The 18355-nt window shown below is 46.2% G+C and overlaps 1 protein-coding gene across 1 annotated transcript in view; it reads right to left on the reverse strand.

Annotated features, from left to right (window-relative positions):
* IKZF3 (IKAROS family zinc finger 3) overlaps positions 1-18355 on the reverse strand; it is a 200581-nt gene that overhangs the window by 79369 nt on the left and 102857 nt on the right. Inside the window, exon 4 of the mRNA XM_073572594.1 lies at positions 9657-9896. Coding sequence (XP_073428695.1) covers positions 9657-9896 — 240 coding nt within the window. The remainder of the gene's footprint in view (positions 1-9656; positions 9897-18355) is intronic.

Raw genomic sequence — 18355 nt, forward strand, 5'->3', positions numbered from 1 at the left:
TCGGGAAATGTTTCTTCTGGAATTACTCACACTACTTTCATAGATGGAATTACTGTAGCCTTTAACCATACGTTAGTAGTAAAAGGGAAAATTTACTGAAATCAGTGAAAATTAAATAGGGAATGACAAATAATCCAATAACAGAGTCTATACTTTAATTTGTTATTCCATATGATCACAGGATCTAATGCTGCATCATCCTGCTGCAGTGATAAAATGGTCCAAACGAAGCTGACTCTAGTACATTCATCACCTGTAACAAGTTGATCTATAGTCTATACCCTAAATCATAGGTGCGGAACCTTCTTTCTGCCAAGGGCCATTTAGATGAAGAAGCCATCCTTTGGGGCCAGATAAATTGTGTGCTAACTTTGCCCACAAAGTGTCTTGACGCTGGCACTGGTATCAGGACATAATCTTTCATTGCACACTCCTCAGTATGCAGTGGTGAACGCTGCGTGCATGTGCTCATAGAGCAAGAATAAATTAGTGGCCCGTTAGCCATCAAAATACAGCTGCCAGCCCAAGCACTATGGTCCCCAGAAATCTGCCCTGATATTGACATATAGAGCTCATCTTTAGGCCGGGGTCACACTTGTGAGTGTGATGCGCGAAACTTGCATCAATACCCGGCACTGCCGCTGGCGGTTCGGATGGAGCGTTCAGCTGCATAGAAATACATGCAGCCACACACTCTGGTCCGGGTGCCGGCGGCAGTGCTGGGTATTGATGCGAGAGACTCACACGAGTTTCTTCCATTACACTCGCAAGTCTGACCCGGCCTTAGTCTTGTTCTCACTATAAACGCTGATGTGGTGCCCCCAGGAGTATGGTCGCCACAGTGGCTTTGCCTTCCTCCAGGGGAGGGTAATGCCAGGCTTGGAGGCAATGATGGGTCTCTCTCGCAGTCAATCTATGCATGCAACACAGTTCCACTCCAGGCCAGCAGGGGCAACTCTGAACCGGGATTAAGGGGAGGAGTGCTCTCTGAGGGCCAAGAGGAAGGAGTGGTCATTTAGTCTGTGGAGGGTGAAGTGTGCAGATGTGTGGAAGGAGCGCTGAGATAGAGCGGAGAGGACGAGCTCATCTCTGGAGAGAGCGCATGAACTGGAGCCTGGTCTCCACGGTTGTACGGATACAAACGGTCCTGCAACAGACACCAGAGGAGTAGGAGGCTGTAAATGCCCTACTCCCATCTAAGACTTGAGGGTACAACAGCAGCTTGGATAGTGAGCCGGGACTCAGGAGAGAGGAGTCCCCGAGATAGGCTACAGCTGTCTGCCGTGCAAGTGAGGTTCTTGAGAACATCTGACAGGAGGAACTTCAGCGTAACTCGGTACTGGAGATCCCACAAATAAGCGCTAGTAAGGAGACTGCACAACCCATCTGCTGAGAGAGAATCCCTGAATTGCTTCCAGGCTAGCCTGCTCCAATACCATCTGTAATCAGGACCCTGGACTGCAGTTATCAAGTAAAGGTACAGAAATTGCACCTCGCTGTGTCTTGTCTGCTTCCTACCTTTCCGGCACTGCTACATCCCCGTGACAACCACATCTACACTGTCCTGGGACTATAGCTTCACCTGTGGGGAGCTTTTACATCTTTGCTGCACCATACCATCAGTCCCAGCGGATCTGCATGCAGCGTCGGCATAACACCTCCCTTGCCGAGCATCACAGGTGGCGTCACGAACTATTCATCTAACTACATTCCACCATTCACATCTCACTATCATTTGGGCGCCCAGGGCCACGGTCTGTGTCACCGCTGCTGTGACACATCCCACTGATACCGGCCCGGTACCGAGTACCCCGCAGCCCTGGGAGGGCGACCCAACTTGGCATCACGAACAGGATTGTGTGCCATAGACTGTGTTTGTGTAAAAGACTGTGTGATATTGGCGCCAATTGCCGCCATTGTGGCGCTGTTTGGCGCGCACGGGAAGAAGAAGGGGCAGGCCTTCGTGAGCGGAGCCTGCCACAGAGCGCGAAGAAGTGAAGTGCCGCCCGGGAAGAGTGGACAGCACGCGAGAAGAGGAGGAGCTGAGGCCTACAGCCCGGAGCGTTGGGCCTGCGAAGCGGCCACCAGTGAGCTCACACAACCCCTGGCCCTGGCTAACGTTAACTAGGGGGGAGGAAGAGAATGTCCGTGCCACAAGGCGATGCAGCGGCGGACGTCGCCGCCAACCTGGCTGCACCGCAAGGAGGAGCACCCACCGCAGCGGTCCCCATAATGCCGCTGTCTATGCCCTACATACCGGGAGCGGCCTGGCTACCGCAGTACTCGGGTGAGTCACATACCCTGAGTGAATTTAAAGAGAGACTGTGCAGTTTGTTTCAAGTATACCCTCTGACTGAGAGCAAGAAAGTGAATATTCTGATTGGACAGCTAACGGGTGCAGCGCAGAGAGAAGTGAAAGCCTGGCAGGACACTGATAAAGAGACTGTTGCAAAGATCCTGGCCAAGCTGAGAAGCACCTTTGACACTCGCACTGCAGCTGAAATCAAGATGAGGTTCTTTGGCTGTAAACAGAAAGCGCAGGACAGTATAAGGGACTATGCTCTCAACCTGCAGGAGGCGCTGCGAGCAGTTAAGCAAGTTGATCCTGACAGTGTGAAGGACGAGGATAAGCTGCTAAACGAGCAGTTCATTGAAGGACTCCTATCCAGTACCCACAGAGGACAGTTGCGCATCATAACCCTGCAAAACCCTGATCTGGACTTTGCTGATTTTAAGGACAGGGCTATTCGGGTACTGCAGGAATCAACTGACAGCCGCCCAGCACCCCCTAGGCTCCCAGCGATCACTTTCCACCAGGAAGCAACATCTTTCCCTTCCATCCCTGTAGAGGCTGATGCACAGACTCTGGATAAAGATCCCACTGAGGAGCTGCGTCTTCAGGTCCAGGAGTTGACCAAAGGGATGGCTGCACTTACCAAAACCGTGCAGTCCCTGCAGATGTCCTCCAAGGAAAAGATCCAGCTTGCTTCCAGTCCAGAGGATGTCCCGTGGCTCCGGAGGAGGAGAGCCCAGCCACTTCGAGGGAGGAACAACGATCGCTATGACCAGGACTGACGTCCCATCTGTCGTCACTGCTACAAGGCCAGCCATCTTGCAAGATTTTGTCCTTTAAACGAGCAACCCCTGGGGCAGAGGGCCAACCCCCAGGAATAGCATCACAAGGCCCAAGGAACTGGCGAGCCAAGTATGTGGGAGGGAGACCGATCCTTCCTGTGGTAATTGACGGCATCCCCATGAACGCTTTGCTGGACACTGGCTCCCAGGTGACCACTATGCCGTACATTCTTTACAAGAGATATTGGGCTGATTCAGAACTTATCCGTGGCCCAACTAATGATCTGACAGTAGTTGCCAGTAATGGTCAGTCTTTGCCGCAGATAGGATGTAAAGAAATTACTGTTAAAGTGGGTCGGGTAGAGCTAAAATCTCAAGGTCTGATAGTTGTAGATATTGATCGACGTGAATGTAATCCCATGATGACTCTTGGTACAAATGTAATTGAAAACTGGCTGTCCGAGGTTATTGTCTTGTTGCAACAGGTGGCTGAGACTGCTGGTTCCAGTGAAAAACGAGTCCTGCAGAAGGAGATCAGAGCCCTGATGCAAAGACAACAGGTAGAATTCTCTGGCGGAGAAATTGGCAGTGTCAGAGTGAGTGACCCATTCCCCATTGCAATACCCCCCAGATGTGAAATGTTGGTTTGGTGTCGGGCAGCTATAGGTCTTAGAGGGAGAGATTACCAGGCATTGGTAGAACCAGTATACTCAGATAGCAGGCCCACTGTCCTGACAGCCAGAGGGGTGGTTGATGTACGAAAGGGGAGAGTACCTGTACGCCTTTTGAATTGTGGGGAGGAGGAGGCCACGATACCTCGGTATGCCACAGTTGCTAAGCTGCTCACTGTCAATAACAACTCTTTGCAGGCAGCAGAGCCCTTGGTCTCATCCGATCAGGTAGAGGACAGTGGCTCTGTGAAGCAGATGGAGGAGTGGTGCCAGCAACTGCAGGTGGGAACTGACTCTACGCCCTCCTACCAGAAAAATGGGGTTTACAGAGTGACACAAGAGTATGAGCAGGTATTCAGCAAACACCCACTAGATTTTGGGCAGGAAAAAGGGGTTCAACATCATATCCCCACTGGAGACCATCCACCCATAAAGGAGAGGTACAGACCTATACCCCCAACACAATACCAATGTGCTAAGAGTATGTTGAGGGAGATGAAGGAAGCTAGGGTTATCAGAGACAGTTGTAGCCCCAGGGCAGCTCCCATAGTTTTTGTAAAGTAAAAAGGATGGTACCATGAGAATGTGTGTTGATTACAGGAAAATTAACAGCATTACACATAAAGATGCCTACCCACTACCTAGAATTGAGGAATCATTAGCTGCACTTAAAACTGCTAACTACTTTTCCACCTTAGATCTCACTAGTGGGTATTGGCATGTTCCTGTGGCAGAGGCAGACAAGGAGAAAACAGCATTTACCACTCCAATGGGTCTCTGTGAGATCAATTATATGCCATTCGGCTCTGCACAGCCCCAGGAACATTTCAACGGCTGATGGAGTGCTGCCTGGGACACATGAACTTTGAGACGGTCCTGTTGTATCTGGATGATGTCATTGTTTTCTCCAAAACCTATGAAGATCATCTGGAACACCTGGCTGAAGTGTTTGAAGCTTTGTCCAATTTTGGCCTGAAGGTGAAGCCCTCCAAGTGCCACCTCCTGAAGCCCAAGGTGCAGTACCTCGGTCATGTGGTCAGTGCAGAAGGTGTGGCACCTGATCCTGATAAGGTCACAGTCATCTGGGACTGGCCAAAGCCCAGCAACCTTCATGAAGTACGCCAATTCCTTGGACTGGTAGGCTACTACCGAAGATTCATCAAAGGCGTAACTGAAATGGCTACCCCTATGCAAAATCTTCTGGTGGGGCAGTTCAAGAAGACCAAACAGAAAAATTCCACCTTTGAATGGACTGAAGAGTTGGAAAGGTCCTTCACCAGATTGAAGATGGCTCTCACAGGAGATAAAGTTCTGGCCTACCCAGATTATGACAAACCCTTTGTGCTGTACAATGATGCCAGCAACATGGGACTAGGAGCAGTACTGTCGCAGGTACAGAATGGGAAAGAAAGAGTGATCTCCTACGCCAGCAGGAAGCTGCGCCCCACTGAAAGGAACCCTGACAACTACAGTTCTTTCAAGCTGGAGTTCCTTGCCATAGTCTGGGCTGTCACTGAAAGGTTCAAACATTACCTAGCCTCCGCCAAGTTCACTATCTTCACGGACAACAACCCGTTGACGCATTTGGACACTGCAAAACTAGGTGCACTGGAACAGCGATGGATGGCTCAGCTATCTATCTATGAGTTTACCATCAAGTTCCGGGCAGGGCACAAGAATGCCAATGCTGATGCGCTGTCCAGAATGCCTAACCGATGCAGGAGAAGACCCTGAGGCTCTTGAGGAAATAGAGTTGCCTCCCTTCCACCGGCCAGTTGCAGCCCAGCGTGCTCAAGGAGTGAGAAACAGATGGTCTGGCTTGAAGGAGGTCACCTTGAATCCATTGCCCCATCATGACTGGGCAGAAACGCAAGATAGTGACCCTGCAGTCCGCCTGGTTAAGGAGCTACTGTCACAAGCTGACTCACGCCCAGAGTTGGATGCTCCTGAAGAAACCCAGCAGTTGTGGAAGGAGAGAGGCCGGCTGTTCATTTATGAAGGAAAACTGTGTCGGAGGAGTATCAATGTCCGTACTCATGAGCTGGTCTGGCAGGTGACAGTCCCAAAGAGAGAGGCACCAATGGTCCTGGCAGCATACCACAATGGAGCTGGACACTTCGGATGGAAGAAGTTGGAAGCATTGCTCTGGGAGAGGTTCTACTGGGCTGGTATGAGGAAAGCCATTGAGAGTTGGTGCCGGGAGTGTGGACAACGTAACCTGCGCAGAAAGGATCGAAACAGCCAGAGAGCTCCTCTACAGCCAATCATCACCAAACAGCCCCTTGAGTTGGTAGCCCTGGACCATGTGAAGCTGGTTCCAAGCCGGTCCGGCTACATCTATGCTCTTACCATTGTGGTCCACTACTCAAGATTCCTGGTAGTTGTGCCTGTCAAAGATCAGACAGCCAGGACAGCAGCCAGAGCATTCCAACAGCACTTCTGTAGACCACATGGATATCCTGAAAGAGTGCTTACAGATCAAGGTCCAGCATTCGAGGCAGAAGTGTTCCAAGAATTCTGTAACTTGTATGGTTGTAAGAAGATCCGGACAACACTGTATCACCCACAGACCAATGGCATGTGTGAGAAGATGAATCAGGTAGTGATTGACCTACTGAAGACTTTGCCCTTGGAGGAGAGGAATCTGTGGCCACTGGCCAGAAAAGTTGCCAGATCTGGTGGACCTCTACAACCATATTCCAGTAAATTCCACCAACTGTACCCCAGCCTACTTAATGAGAGCAAGACCTGGTAAACTGCCTATTGATTTGGACATGGGAGTCCTTACGCCCGAAGTAACATCACCAGATGCTGACTGGGATACAGAAAGACAACAACAGTACAGAAGAGTTCAAGACTGCGTGGAAAAGAGTCTAGCCCAGGCAAGACAAAAGCAGGAAAAGCTTTACAATCAAAATGCACCTGTCAATCCTTTGTCGCCGGGAGAACAAGTTTTAAAAAGGAAGAGAAGATTGCACAAATTGAATGATCAATAGGAAGCTGAACTTTATACCATTCTGCCCTCGAACTTTGTTAATACCAAGGTATGGCTTATTAGCAAAGATGGAGGAGAAACCTCAGCAGCAATATCAAGAGATCACCTGAAACTATGTCCTGACCTGGTGAAGGAAAGAGTGGAAGAACTGGATAACATCCAACCCATAGAGGAAGAAGAGAAGGTCAGCACCATACTTGGGGAATTCCCTGCGAATTGGACTAAAGTAAATGATACTATAGTGGTGCCGGTGTTGACATTTCCCCAATTGGTAGCACAGGAAGACGTGACTCAAGGAAATCCTGAGGATCAGGAAAATCAGGCAGCAGATGCCACACCAGCAGTGGAGCCAGAGAACCCTCGCCCTGCCAGTGGTGAACCTGTTATGCCCCTGGTGAGTCTAAGAGTTCGCAGACAATCTAGGATCCCTGTGCCATGCAGAACCCCAGTAATGTATCCAATACATTACCCACTACACCAGTATTACGCAGGTCTATCCGCATTACACAAGAGATACCACCCATCAGATATCGTATATAGATAGATGTAAATGTTGAAATTGTATGTGCATATATGTAAATGTTTTTCAAGTTTTGTGCCTACAGGTAACCTGTAAGAGTTTCCGTTGGATTTGCCTGTTTTATTTTATGGACATTGTACCACAGGACTTGGGTGGTCAAAAACTTTTCTGTATATAAGTTAACCATTTGCCCAGGAATGGACCATGGACATTTATGCTTGGACTTATCATCATAATACCATTTTTGAAGCTCTTGGTTTTTGTAACTTAATTTTTAACTCTTGTACAATTATTATTGTCTAACTGTTTATATGTTTCATGTTTTGTTCAGCCCAGGAGTGCTGACTTGCACTAGGGGGGAATGTGGCACCCCCAGGAGTATGGTCGCCACAGTGGCTTTGCCTTCCTCCAGGGGAGGGTAATGCCAGGCTTGGAGGCAATGATGGGTCTCTCTCGCAGTCAATCTATGCATGCAACACAGTTTCACTCCAGGCCAGCAGGGGGAACTCTGAACCGGGATTAAGGGGAAGAGTGCTCTCTGAGGGCCAAGAGGAAGGAGTGGTCAGTTAGTCTGCGGAGGGTGAAGTGTGCAGACGTGTGGAAGGAGCGCTGAGATAGAGCGGAGAGGACGAGCTCATCTCTGGAGAGAGCGCATGAACTGGAGCCTGGTCTCCACGGTTGTACGGATACTAACGGTCCTGCAACAGACACCAGAGGAGTAGGAGGCTGTGAATGCCCTACTCCCATCTAAGACTTGAGGGCACAACATCAGCTTGGATAGTGAGCTGGGACTCAGAAGAGAGGAGTCCCCGAGATAGGCTACAGCTGTCTGCTGTGCAAGTGAGGTTCTTGAGAACATCTGACAGGAGGAACTTCAGTGTAACTCGGTACTGGAGATCCCGCAAATAAGCGCTAGTAAGGAGACTGCTCAACCCATCTGCTGAGAGAGAATCCCTGAATTGCTTCCAGGCTAGCCTGCTCCAATGCCATCTGTAATCAGGACCCTGGACTGGCAGTTATCAAGTAAAGGTACAGAAATTGCACCTCGCTGTGTCTTGTCTGCTTCCTACCTTTCCGGCACTGCTACATCCCCGTGCCAACCACATCTACACTGCCCTGGGAATATAGCTTCACCTGTGGGGAGCTTTTACATCTTTGCTGCACCATACCATCAGTCCCAGCGGATCTGCATGCAGCGTCGGCTTAACACCTCCCTTGCCGAGCACCACAGGTGGCGTCACGAGCTATTCATCTAACTACATTCCACCATTCACATCTCGCTATTATTTGGGCGCCCAGGGCCACGGTCTGTGTCACCGCTGCTGTGACACATCCCACTGATACCGGCCCGGTACCGAGTACCCCGCAGCCCTGGGAGGGCGACCCACTGACTATACAAATCTCCATTTCCTGTGTGTGACAATCCTGGTTCTGGTGTTCTATGCTCTACTTATCTGCTTGCTGTCCTAGTCCTCGTTGTGCTACGTGCTATCTAATAATCTTTATTTTATAATAATCTTTATTTGAATATAGCGCTAACATATTCCGCAGCGCTTTACAGTCTGCACACATTTTCATCACTGTCCCCGATGGGGCTCACAATCTAAATTCCCTATCAGTATGTCTTTGGAATGTGGGAGGAAACCGGAGTACCCAGAGGAAACCCACGCAAACACGGGGAGAATATACAAACTCCTTGCAGATGTTGTCCTTGGTGGGATTATCTAGTAAGTTCTGTCTGCTGTGCCATCACCTTTGGTCTGTGTTATTCACCATGTCTTATGGCTTATAGTGTCCATCTATCTCACCAAGTGAGCCCATAACATATTCAACAAATTAGTACCCTGCTTTATAGTAATTAGGGACAAAAACGCCAAAACATAGTTTTCTACCGATGAATCTCTGGTTTGGCTGAAATGTGCTACTATGCCTATTTTATCTCAGGGAGCACTGCCTTGAAAACAGGCCTCCATAAGGAATTTAGTCTCTTCAGTAAGAACTACCCCATGAGCTCATTCTAGAAGTAAATGTCATGTACATTGCTGACATTAACACTTTCCTATTTTCCCACTTTATTAACGAGCTAGTAACAGACCCAATCCAATGTGGCTAAGGAAAAGCACCAAATACAACCTACCAAGTAACTCCAGTAATTTAATATAGAAAGGTACACATTTGTGTCTACTTTTAGAAAGGGATCACTTCATTTTGCATATTATTTAATTTACTATGCTGCAATGTCCTAATTTTTTCATGTTCTTAATAACTAATTCTTTAAAAAAAATGCAATGCAAGAACATTTGTTTATCTTTTCATTAGTTTGTATAACCATATACATTTGGAAATATCATAAATGCTGTAGCTGTACATAAAATATCTGGGAGTGGACACATACCAGTATGGCTTCTTTTGTGCACTAGTAAAACATTGAGGCTGTTGCACGCCAGTCCACAGATGTCACAGTACAGCTTTCCCAGGTTGGATCTGTTGAGATCGTATGATGTGTTATGTCGTTCCAGCTGGATGCTGTTGTAGGATGCACACTCTGCTCCATATCCATAGGATAAATCAATGCCGTCTGACTGCTCGGATGCCGCTGCTTCTGCAGATTCATTTTTTACTTTTACTGTATCCTCTGCAAAAATGTGCACAGATATCAGTAATTTTGACAGACATCTACATTCATTTTTCAAGGATGACAATTTGTAGGGAATGCAAAATGATCTTCAATTATTAGTGTCTAAAAAAGGCTATAGTATGGCAACATACTGTATATAATTAGCTCTATTATGAAGTGAATCTATATACTGTCTTATAATTGGGTTCATCACATAAGCAGTATGCAGTAAGCTCCTGAGCTCCCTCTAGTGGTGACTGTAAGCAGACAGCATCATTTTTTAAAAACATATCTATAAAGGAAATTTAGAGCCTTGTTTTGTTAAAACTGATCACTGATTGCTAAGACTGTAATTAGATTTTTGTTTTTTTATTTTTTATAAAGCAGCACTGATGATTAACAAGCATTTTACTCAGCCCTTGCTTTTGTTTTTCAGGCTGGACTGAGAAGTTTTATAAAGAAAACATCTCATCTTACTTGAAGCTTCACTCTGGTACCAGCTGAAAATTAACATAGTAGCAGATTTCAGAAACACAATGTCATGTGCATTGGCAGATTAGAAGGGCAGGATGTCATGGAATCTATAGAAATATCAGAACATTTACCAGAACCATTTGATTTATAAGCAGAAACAATCTGTTAAAATAGTAAGTTAATCATGGACAAAACTATTTTACAAAATCCATTCCTATGCTTACAGCACCAAGCACAATCTGGACTGCTATATATGGCAGCTTGTTGTCTGCTGACAGTCTTTTATCTCAACTGTGAGAGATTGGCCCAGATTCATTAAGACTGATGTTTTGTTTGCCAGGCTTAAAGGGTTGTCTGGTCCAAATCGATAACTCTGTAGTCACTCTGTGTGATTGCAGACTTATGAATTCCCCCATCGCACGCACTCTGTGCGCTGCAGGTATTTGCCGGTTTCTGAGCCAGGACCGGAGGGTATGTATGAATTATACATACTCCCGGCCAGTGGGCACGGCCTTACTCTGCATGCACTTGTATGGAGTGAGTGTCATGACCCAGCGTGGATCTGACAGTTTAAATGGATAAGTGAACTTTTTTCCCTTTGGCTTGGTGCCAAAGTGGGTTGATTGCCCTGGTGGCCATTAGAATTATTACACGTGGTGTCGTTCATTCTAAGTAGCCCCGGTGGTGGTGAGTGGTAGTGACTTTAGTTTCTTTGGTTTAATGTGCACTTAATTACAAATCAGGTGTTAGACTCTATAAAAGGGAGCCAGGTGGGTTCAATCACTGTTGGTGATATTGTGTTTGTCATTTGGGAAGCAAGCCTGGGTGAGGAAGGAGCTGAACATGAGTCCTGCGCAGCCCAGCCAGAGGGGACGAGTGGCAGCTAGGTGGTCTGCAAGAAGGGCTGGCATGACGTGGTGTAGTCACAGTTTATGGTGTCGGCAGGAAGTGCTTGCATGGCTTGGTGGAGTGATGACTATGGAGAGAGTTGCACTCAGCGTGAGGGACTTGGTTGCTGAGAGCTGGACTCAAGCATGCTTGACTTTTTGGGCAGGAGCTGAACTCATCTTTGGGACTCTGTTACTGGACTTCTACAACTGGTGGGGGACTCTGCTCCAAGGCTGCACTATGGTGAAGGATCCAGTTATGGTGATGGATCCGGGCGAGGAGAAGATGCACACAGGTGGTGGGTTCTGTTGCTAGGAGCGTACACAACAGAACAAAGCTAAGTGGTGTTTCCCCTGTTTTGTTATCTTTCCTCATGTGTGTTTTAGTGCAGTGGTGGGATTAGTTTCCGCACCGACCAATTCCCTAGTGAGGGTTTAGGTCACAGCGAGCTAGGGTTTTTAGGTTCCTGCTGCGCGCCCGGTGTGGAACCGGCACAGGGAACGTTAGGAGTGCAGGGACACTGGCTCAGGGGAGCTCAGGAGGTCTCCACTTCCCTATTCCCTATCGCAGGGCCCACCATTGTTAAGGTTTCCCAGGTTTCCCTTATTGTTTAAATTCACCTTACTGGAGGCGGGGTTTCCAGACTTGTATATACGTGTAATGTCTAAATTCGCCAGTTGGAGGCGGTGTATCCAGCTGCACGTGTTTATTATTTAAATTCGCCCCACTGGAGGCGGTGTATCCAGGGTCACATGTGTCATATGGGTTCGCCTTGCGGTACTTGCTGCATCCAGACACACGTGACAGTGAGGTTATACCATCTAGTCGGCCGCACCCACTAGACAACCGCGTCACTATATGGGGCGCGGCCTCACTCAATGCAAGTGATGGAGCAACGACACACCCACTAGGTGGGCTCTCGCCGAGAGTATGTATAACTCATACATACCCTCCAGTCCCGGGTCAGAAACCAGAGAATCCCCGATGTGCACAGTGGGTGCTCAGGGGGATTCATAAGTCTGAAGTCACAAATAGTGGACCAGACATCCCCTTTAATGAAAGAGCGTACAAGAAGAAAATTTGCTGAATTCATTATGAGGTGCAAATCACTTAATTGATTTGGTGCAATTTTATCAGTAGCGTGCATTTCAACAGAAATGTTATTCCAGTCAGGGACACTTCTGCGCTGAAACATGCACCCTGGCTCACCGCCACCTAGAGCGCTGGATTGCGCTTCCCTGGACACTGAACACCAATGTGTACTTCTTTAGTTCTTAAAGTGTATAACAATTCTCTGGCCACTTTGAATCATGAATAGCGTAGTTTGAGAAAGACCTTACATGGTCGAAACGTCACACGCTTTTTTGATTCTTTTGCCTTGCATATTGAAATTAATTTCCGCTTTTGTGATGTCACCAAAATGTTTTTTCTTGAATTTAACATTTTCCTGAAAACAAATTGAGTGGAGCTGTTTGAACATTTGTATATACTTCAATTTAGCAATTTAGTATTCTTTTGCTCTCTATATCTTAAAGGGGTTGTCCACAACCCCTTCTTAATCCCTAAGTTTCCCTCAAAGAAAATAACAGTTAAACTCACTTACGGTGTCAGCACTGGCTCTACTGGGGATCGGGCTACATTGTTATGAAACGCGATCCCTGTGGCCAATCAGCGCTGGCTTGAATCTCCTCACCTTCGGACGAGCTACATACATCCGGAGGAAGTGAGAGAGCAGCATAGGAGGAAATATTGGGATTGAGAAGGGGTTGTCTGAGTAGTGGACAACCCCTTTAAGTGAGAAAACCCATCCAAGGTAATACCAAGGTATAAATATTAATACGCTTAACAGCTTTTCAAGAAGAGCATTTCCCCTGGAGTGATCATCAACTAAATAGAAAATGTACTTTGGTCTACAACTAGCAAGTAAGAAAACTACAGCAGATGTCTACTAAAGCGATTGAGAGAAACTCCAGCAATGGGAGCAAATGATCATCAACATGTCCAATGGGAACACGCTATAGATCTAATTCACATTTCTCTCACCATAGTTCCATGAATATAATACTAAGAGACCTATATATTGTAATCACCTTTCTGAGCACTTGATACTAAAGGTCTATTTTGGTTTACATGCATGGCACATCTAAAAGTAATAACACCATCCCGAAATATACAGTGGTTAACCATCTTTACTTACATGTCAGATATAACCTAAAGTGCTATGCCGATAAAGATATACCTTTCATTTGCAAACCAGAACACTCAGTAAATCCAACCAGGGCTCGACATTTAGCAGAAACCCACAAGCATTTAGCGCCTTAACCGGCTACCGCTCCCTGGACACAATACAAATACGAGCAGCCTGCTGAGAACTCATTGCTGCCACACCAAGGCAATTACCACATCCTGAGCCTAGGCTGCAGTCTGTGAGTCAAAAATACATACGCAACCCAGCTGATAACACTTCCACATAGGCCTGGTGCGGAAGGACTTCTGCTGTATGGTGGAGAAAAGTCAGCAACGACTCTTAATAAACATGAAGATGCTTAACAACAGAGATAACATTAAAGTTTATCCCATAGAATGGAGGAGATTTATTAAAACTGTTAGAATAAAACTAGATGAGACAGACAGAAACTGCACCAAATGTATTAGAAAGGTGCTAACTAACTGCATGATAAATTTGAAACGGGGCACTATTACTGTGTGTAGTCTCAGAGGGACATTATTACTGTGTGTAGTCTCAGAGAGCGCACTATTACTGTTTATAGGATCAGTAGGGGCACTATTACTGTGTGTAATATCAGAGGGGGCATTATTACTGTGTGTAGTCTCAGAGGGGGCACTATTACTGTGTGTAGTCTCAGAGGGGGCACTATTACTGTTTGTAGGATCAGAGGGGGCACTATTACTGTGTGTAGTTTCAGAGGGGGCACTATTACTGTTTGTAGGATCAGAGGGGGCACTATTACTGTGTGTAGTCTCAGAGGGGGCATTATTACTGTGTGTAGTCTCAGAGGGGGCATTATTACAGTGTGTAGTCTCAGAGGGGGCACTATTACTGTGTGTAGTCTCAGAGGGGGCATTATTACTGTGTGTAGTTTCAGAGGGGGCACTATTACTCTTTGTAGGAACAGAAGGGGCACTATTACTGTTTGTAGCTCAGAGGTGGCATTATTACTGTGTGCAGTCTCAGAGGGGGCACTAATACTGTGTGTAGTCTCAGGGGGCATTATTACTGTGTGTAGTCTCAGAGGGTGCACTATTACTGTGTGTAATCTTAGAGGGGGCACTATTACTGTGTGTAGTCTCAGAGGGGGTACTGTTGTGAGTTCATTTTTCCCTTCACCAGTGAGGTCTGATGAACTCCCTCTTCTGGCGAAGGAAGGTAGTGAGGCTGATCACCAAACAGCTGAGCAGGTAGATGATGACTGGGTCACAGGAACTGATGACTGGATATAAAGCAGCCGACGCCCTGCTGCCTCGCTGGTGATTTCCTGCTGGATTCTTGGAGACCAGTCTGATTTCTGCTTCTCAAAGCTAAGTTTTACTCTGCCTTTTGTACACTTTAGTTCTGGTTTTGTTTGCCTTGTTTTTTGGAGTTCAGCCATTCAGAATTCCATTTTTGTCTCTGATCTGTTGATCTCTGGCTCTGTCTTCAGAATATACCTGAGTGCTGATATAGTCTTTTTGAAGCCTAGCGACTTCAGGGCCTGTTTTTCCTATCAGTCTGTTGGTTCATTTTTGGATAGGGTTTTTGCGGATTGCAGACAGCAGCTTTTCTATCCTGTCCTATTTAGTTAGCTTGGGCCCCATCATTTGCTCAACCTATCTTTCTATCTGTGTTTAGTGTTTTTCATCTTGCTTCACAGTCATTATATGTTGGGGGCTGCCTATTGCTTTGGGGTCTGCTCTGGGGCAGTTTAGATTTCCCCTTTCTGTCTTTAGGCTAATTTAGTTCTCCGGCTGTGATCGAGGGGTCTAGGGCACCGTAGGAACCCCCCACGGCTACTGCTAGTTGTTGTGGATAGGTTCAGGGGTCTGCAATCCGATAGCTTCCAACTTCTCTGGCTTTCTGGACTTAGCTATTTTTGTTTTTTCCTCCTTCGGTGACTCATTCATAACAGGGCACTATTACTGTGTGTAATATCAGAGGTGGCACTATTACTGTGTGTAGTCTCAGAGGGGGCAGTATTACTGTGCGCAGTCTAAGAGGGGGCATTATTACTGTGTAGTCTCAGAGGTGGGCACTATTACTGTGTGTAGTCTCAGAGGGGGCAATATTACTGTGTGTAGTGTCAGAGAGCGCACTCTTACTGTGTGTAGCTCAGAGGGGACACTATTACTGTGTATAGTCTCAGAGGGGGCACTATTACCGTGTGTAGTCTCAGAGGGGGCACTATTACCATGTGTAATATCAGAGGGGGCACTATTACTGTGTGTAGTCTCAGAGGGACACTATTACTGTGTGTAGTCTCAGAAGGGGCACTATTACTCTGTGAAGGCTCAGAGGGGGCATTATTACTGTATGTAGGCTCAGAGGGGGAATTATTACTGTGTGTAGTCTCAGAGGGGGCACTATTACTGTGTGTAGTCTCAGAGGGGGCAGTATTACTGTGTGTAATATCAGAGGGGGCACTATTACTGTGTGTAATCTTAGAGGGGGCACTATTACTGTGTGTAGTGTCAGAGGTGGCACTATTACTGTGTGTAGTCTCAGAGGGGGCTGTATTACTGTGCGCAGTCTAAGAGTGAGCATTATTACTGTGTGTAGTCTCAGAGGTGGGCACTATTACTGTGTGTAGTCTCAGAGGGGGCACTATTACCATGTGTAATATCAGAGGGGACACTATTACTGTGTGTAGTCTCAGAGGGACACTATTACTGTGTGTAGTCTCAGAAGGGGCACTATTGCTGTATGTAGGCTCAGAGGGGGCATTATTACTGTTTAGTCTCAGAGGGGGCGCTATTACTGTGTGTAATATCAGAGGGAGCACTATTACTGTGTGTAGTCTCAGAGGGGGCACTATTACTGTGTGTAGTCTCAGAAGAGGAAGTATTACTGTGTGTAGTCTCAGAAGGGGCACTATTACTGTGTGTAGGCTGAGAGGGGTCACTATTAGTATATGTGCACATGTTCAGTATCTACAGCAAATGTTTCTACTGCAAAACTTCTGGGTGTTGGCAGGAAAAACTGTGTAAAATATGCATGTTTTGCCGCATTTTTGCATGCACTGATTCGTTATAATGGATAGAAAATCATACAAAAACACTGAAATAATTGACACATTGCAGATTTGAAAAAACACTTTGAAGGTTTAAATCTGCGAGGAAAATATGAGCAGAGATCGCAGAAATCTCATTTACTTTGCTGATACTGTAAAATGTTGCGTTTTCTGCATCAAAAACGTGCAGAATAAAAATGCAACTCATCAACAAACCTTTACGATGTGGAAACTCAAAATCCGCTTTGTTACTGTGGGTGATACTATTCCTTTGTGGAGCACTATTCTTGGGAACAGCAATGAGTTATGGAAAGTGTGCTGGAAAACAAAGGAGCCAAAGACATCCGAGCAATACATTCTGTAGAGATACGTAGTGAAATGAAGAAGTCATTATGTACAGTCTGGGCCAAACAAAGAAAAAAGGGAACCAATATGATCAGAAAGACGTTACTGGTGAGTCACTAGATTTACCTTTACTGTACTATACACTTATATTATCTGAAGAGTGATGATGTAGATGCAGAAGCTGCTGTGCCCAGTGATTGACTACAGCGGTCACATCGCCGCTGCAGTCTTTCAAGAAAGACTGGGGCAGTGAATGAAACAAATCATTGAACCTGACAAAGCTGAGTAAGTTATTGCTTTCCGAAAGAAAGTCTAATGCAGCCGAGATGTTAACTATAAAATACATACTTTACATATCAGGGAATCAGTAATCTGCAAAGTTAAAGTAATAAAAAAAACAATGTATATGCAGATAAGTTCAGGGGTGGACATATCATTGTCGCAACAGGGGTTCAAGAGGTAAGGGGCCCATTGCCACCTCCATAACAGACAGAATTGTGCATTCTGATGAGCTATTGGAAGGCAAATAGCCCACATATTGTTCTTGCACAGGGGCCTCTTCTGTCTATGTCCACCAGTGAAGTAGTATGTATGAAACCCCACTTGTGTCTGTATAATCTGGACTATGTACAGCCAAATAATAATAACCTACCCAAGAGCTTAACCTGCATTTTCTGATGCCTAATCCAAAATCTATATACATGTGGGTTTAGGCCCCACGGGCACCAATTGTAACATTCTATATAAGAAACAAAGCTAAAAGATAATATCTAATCTGCCATTGTAACATACAGTAATTATATAGAGTTGTGTGACAATGTGCTTGCCCCTTCCTGATTTCCCAGTATTTTGCATGTTTGTCACACTTAAATGTTTCAGATCACCAAACAAATTTAAATTTTAGACAGCGATAACACAAGTAAACATAAAAAGCAGTTTTTATGTGAAGGTCTTTATTACTGAGGGAAAAAGGAATCCAATCCTTCAGGGCCCAGTGTGAAAAAGTGATTGCCTCCCCTCCCCCTTAAAACATAAATTAACTGTGGTTTATCACCTCTTTGGGAAGCTGAGCTCAAATTCCCTAGCCACATGTAGGCCTGATTACTGTGACACCTGTTCTCAATCAAGAAATCACTTAAATAGGACCTGCCTGACAGTGAAATAGAAAGAAAAAGTTCCTCAAAAGCTAGACAGCATGCCGCAATCCAAGGAAATTCTAGAACAAATGAGAAACAAAGTTATTGAGATCTATCAGTCTGGAAAAGGCTATAAAGCCATTTGTCAAGTTTTTGAACTCCAGCAAATGACAGTGAGAGCCATTATCCACAAATGGCGAAAAAATGGAACTGTGGTGAACCTTCGCAGGAGTGGCCAACCAAAATTACGCCAAGAGCGCAGAGACAACTCATCCAAGGGGTCACAAAAGCCCCCACAACAACATCCAAAGAACTGCAGGCCTCACTTGCCTCAGTTAAGGTCAGTGTTCATGACTCCGCCATAAGAAGGAGATTGGGCAAAAATGAACTGCATGGCAGAGCTCCAAGA

This window comes from Dendrobates tinctorius, unplaced genomic scaffold (genome assembly GCF_039654945.1).
Source record: "Dendrobates tinctorius isolate UK_male_01 unplaced genomic scaffold, ASM3965494v1 ptg000032l, whole genome shotgun sequence".
Lineage (NCBI taxonomy): Eukaryota > Metazoa > Chordata > Amphibia > Anura > Dendrobatidae > Dendrobates > Dendrobates tinctorius.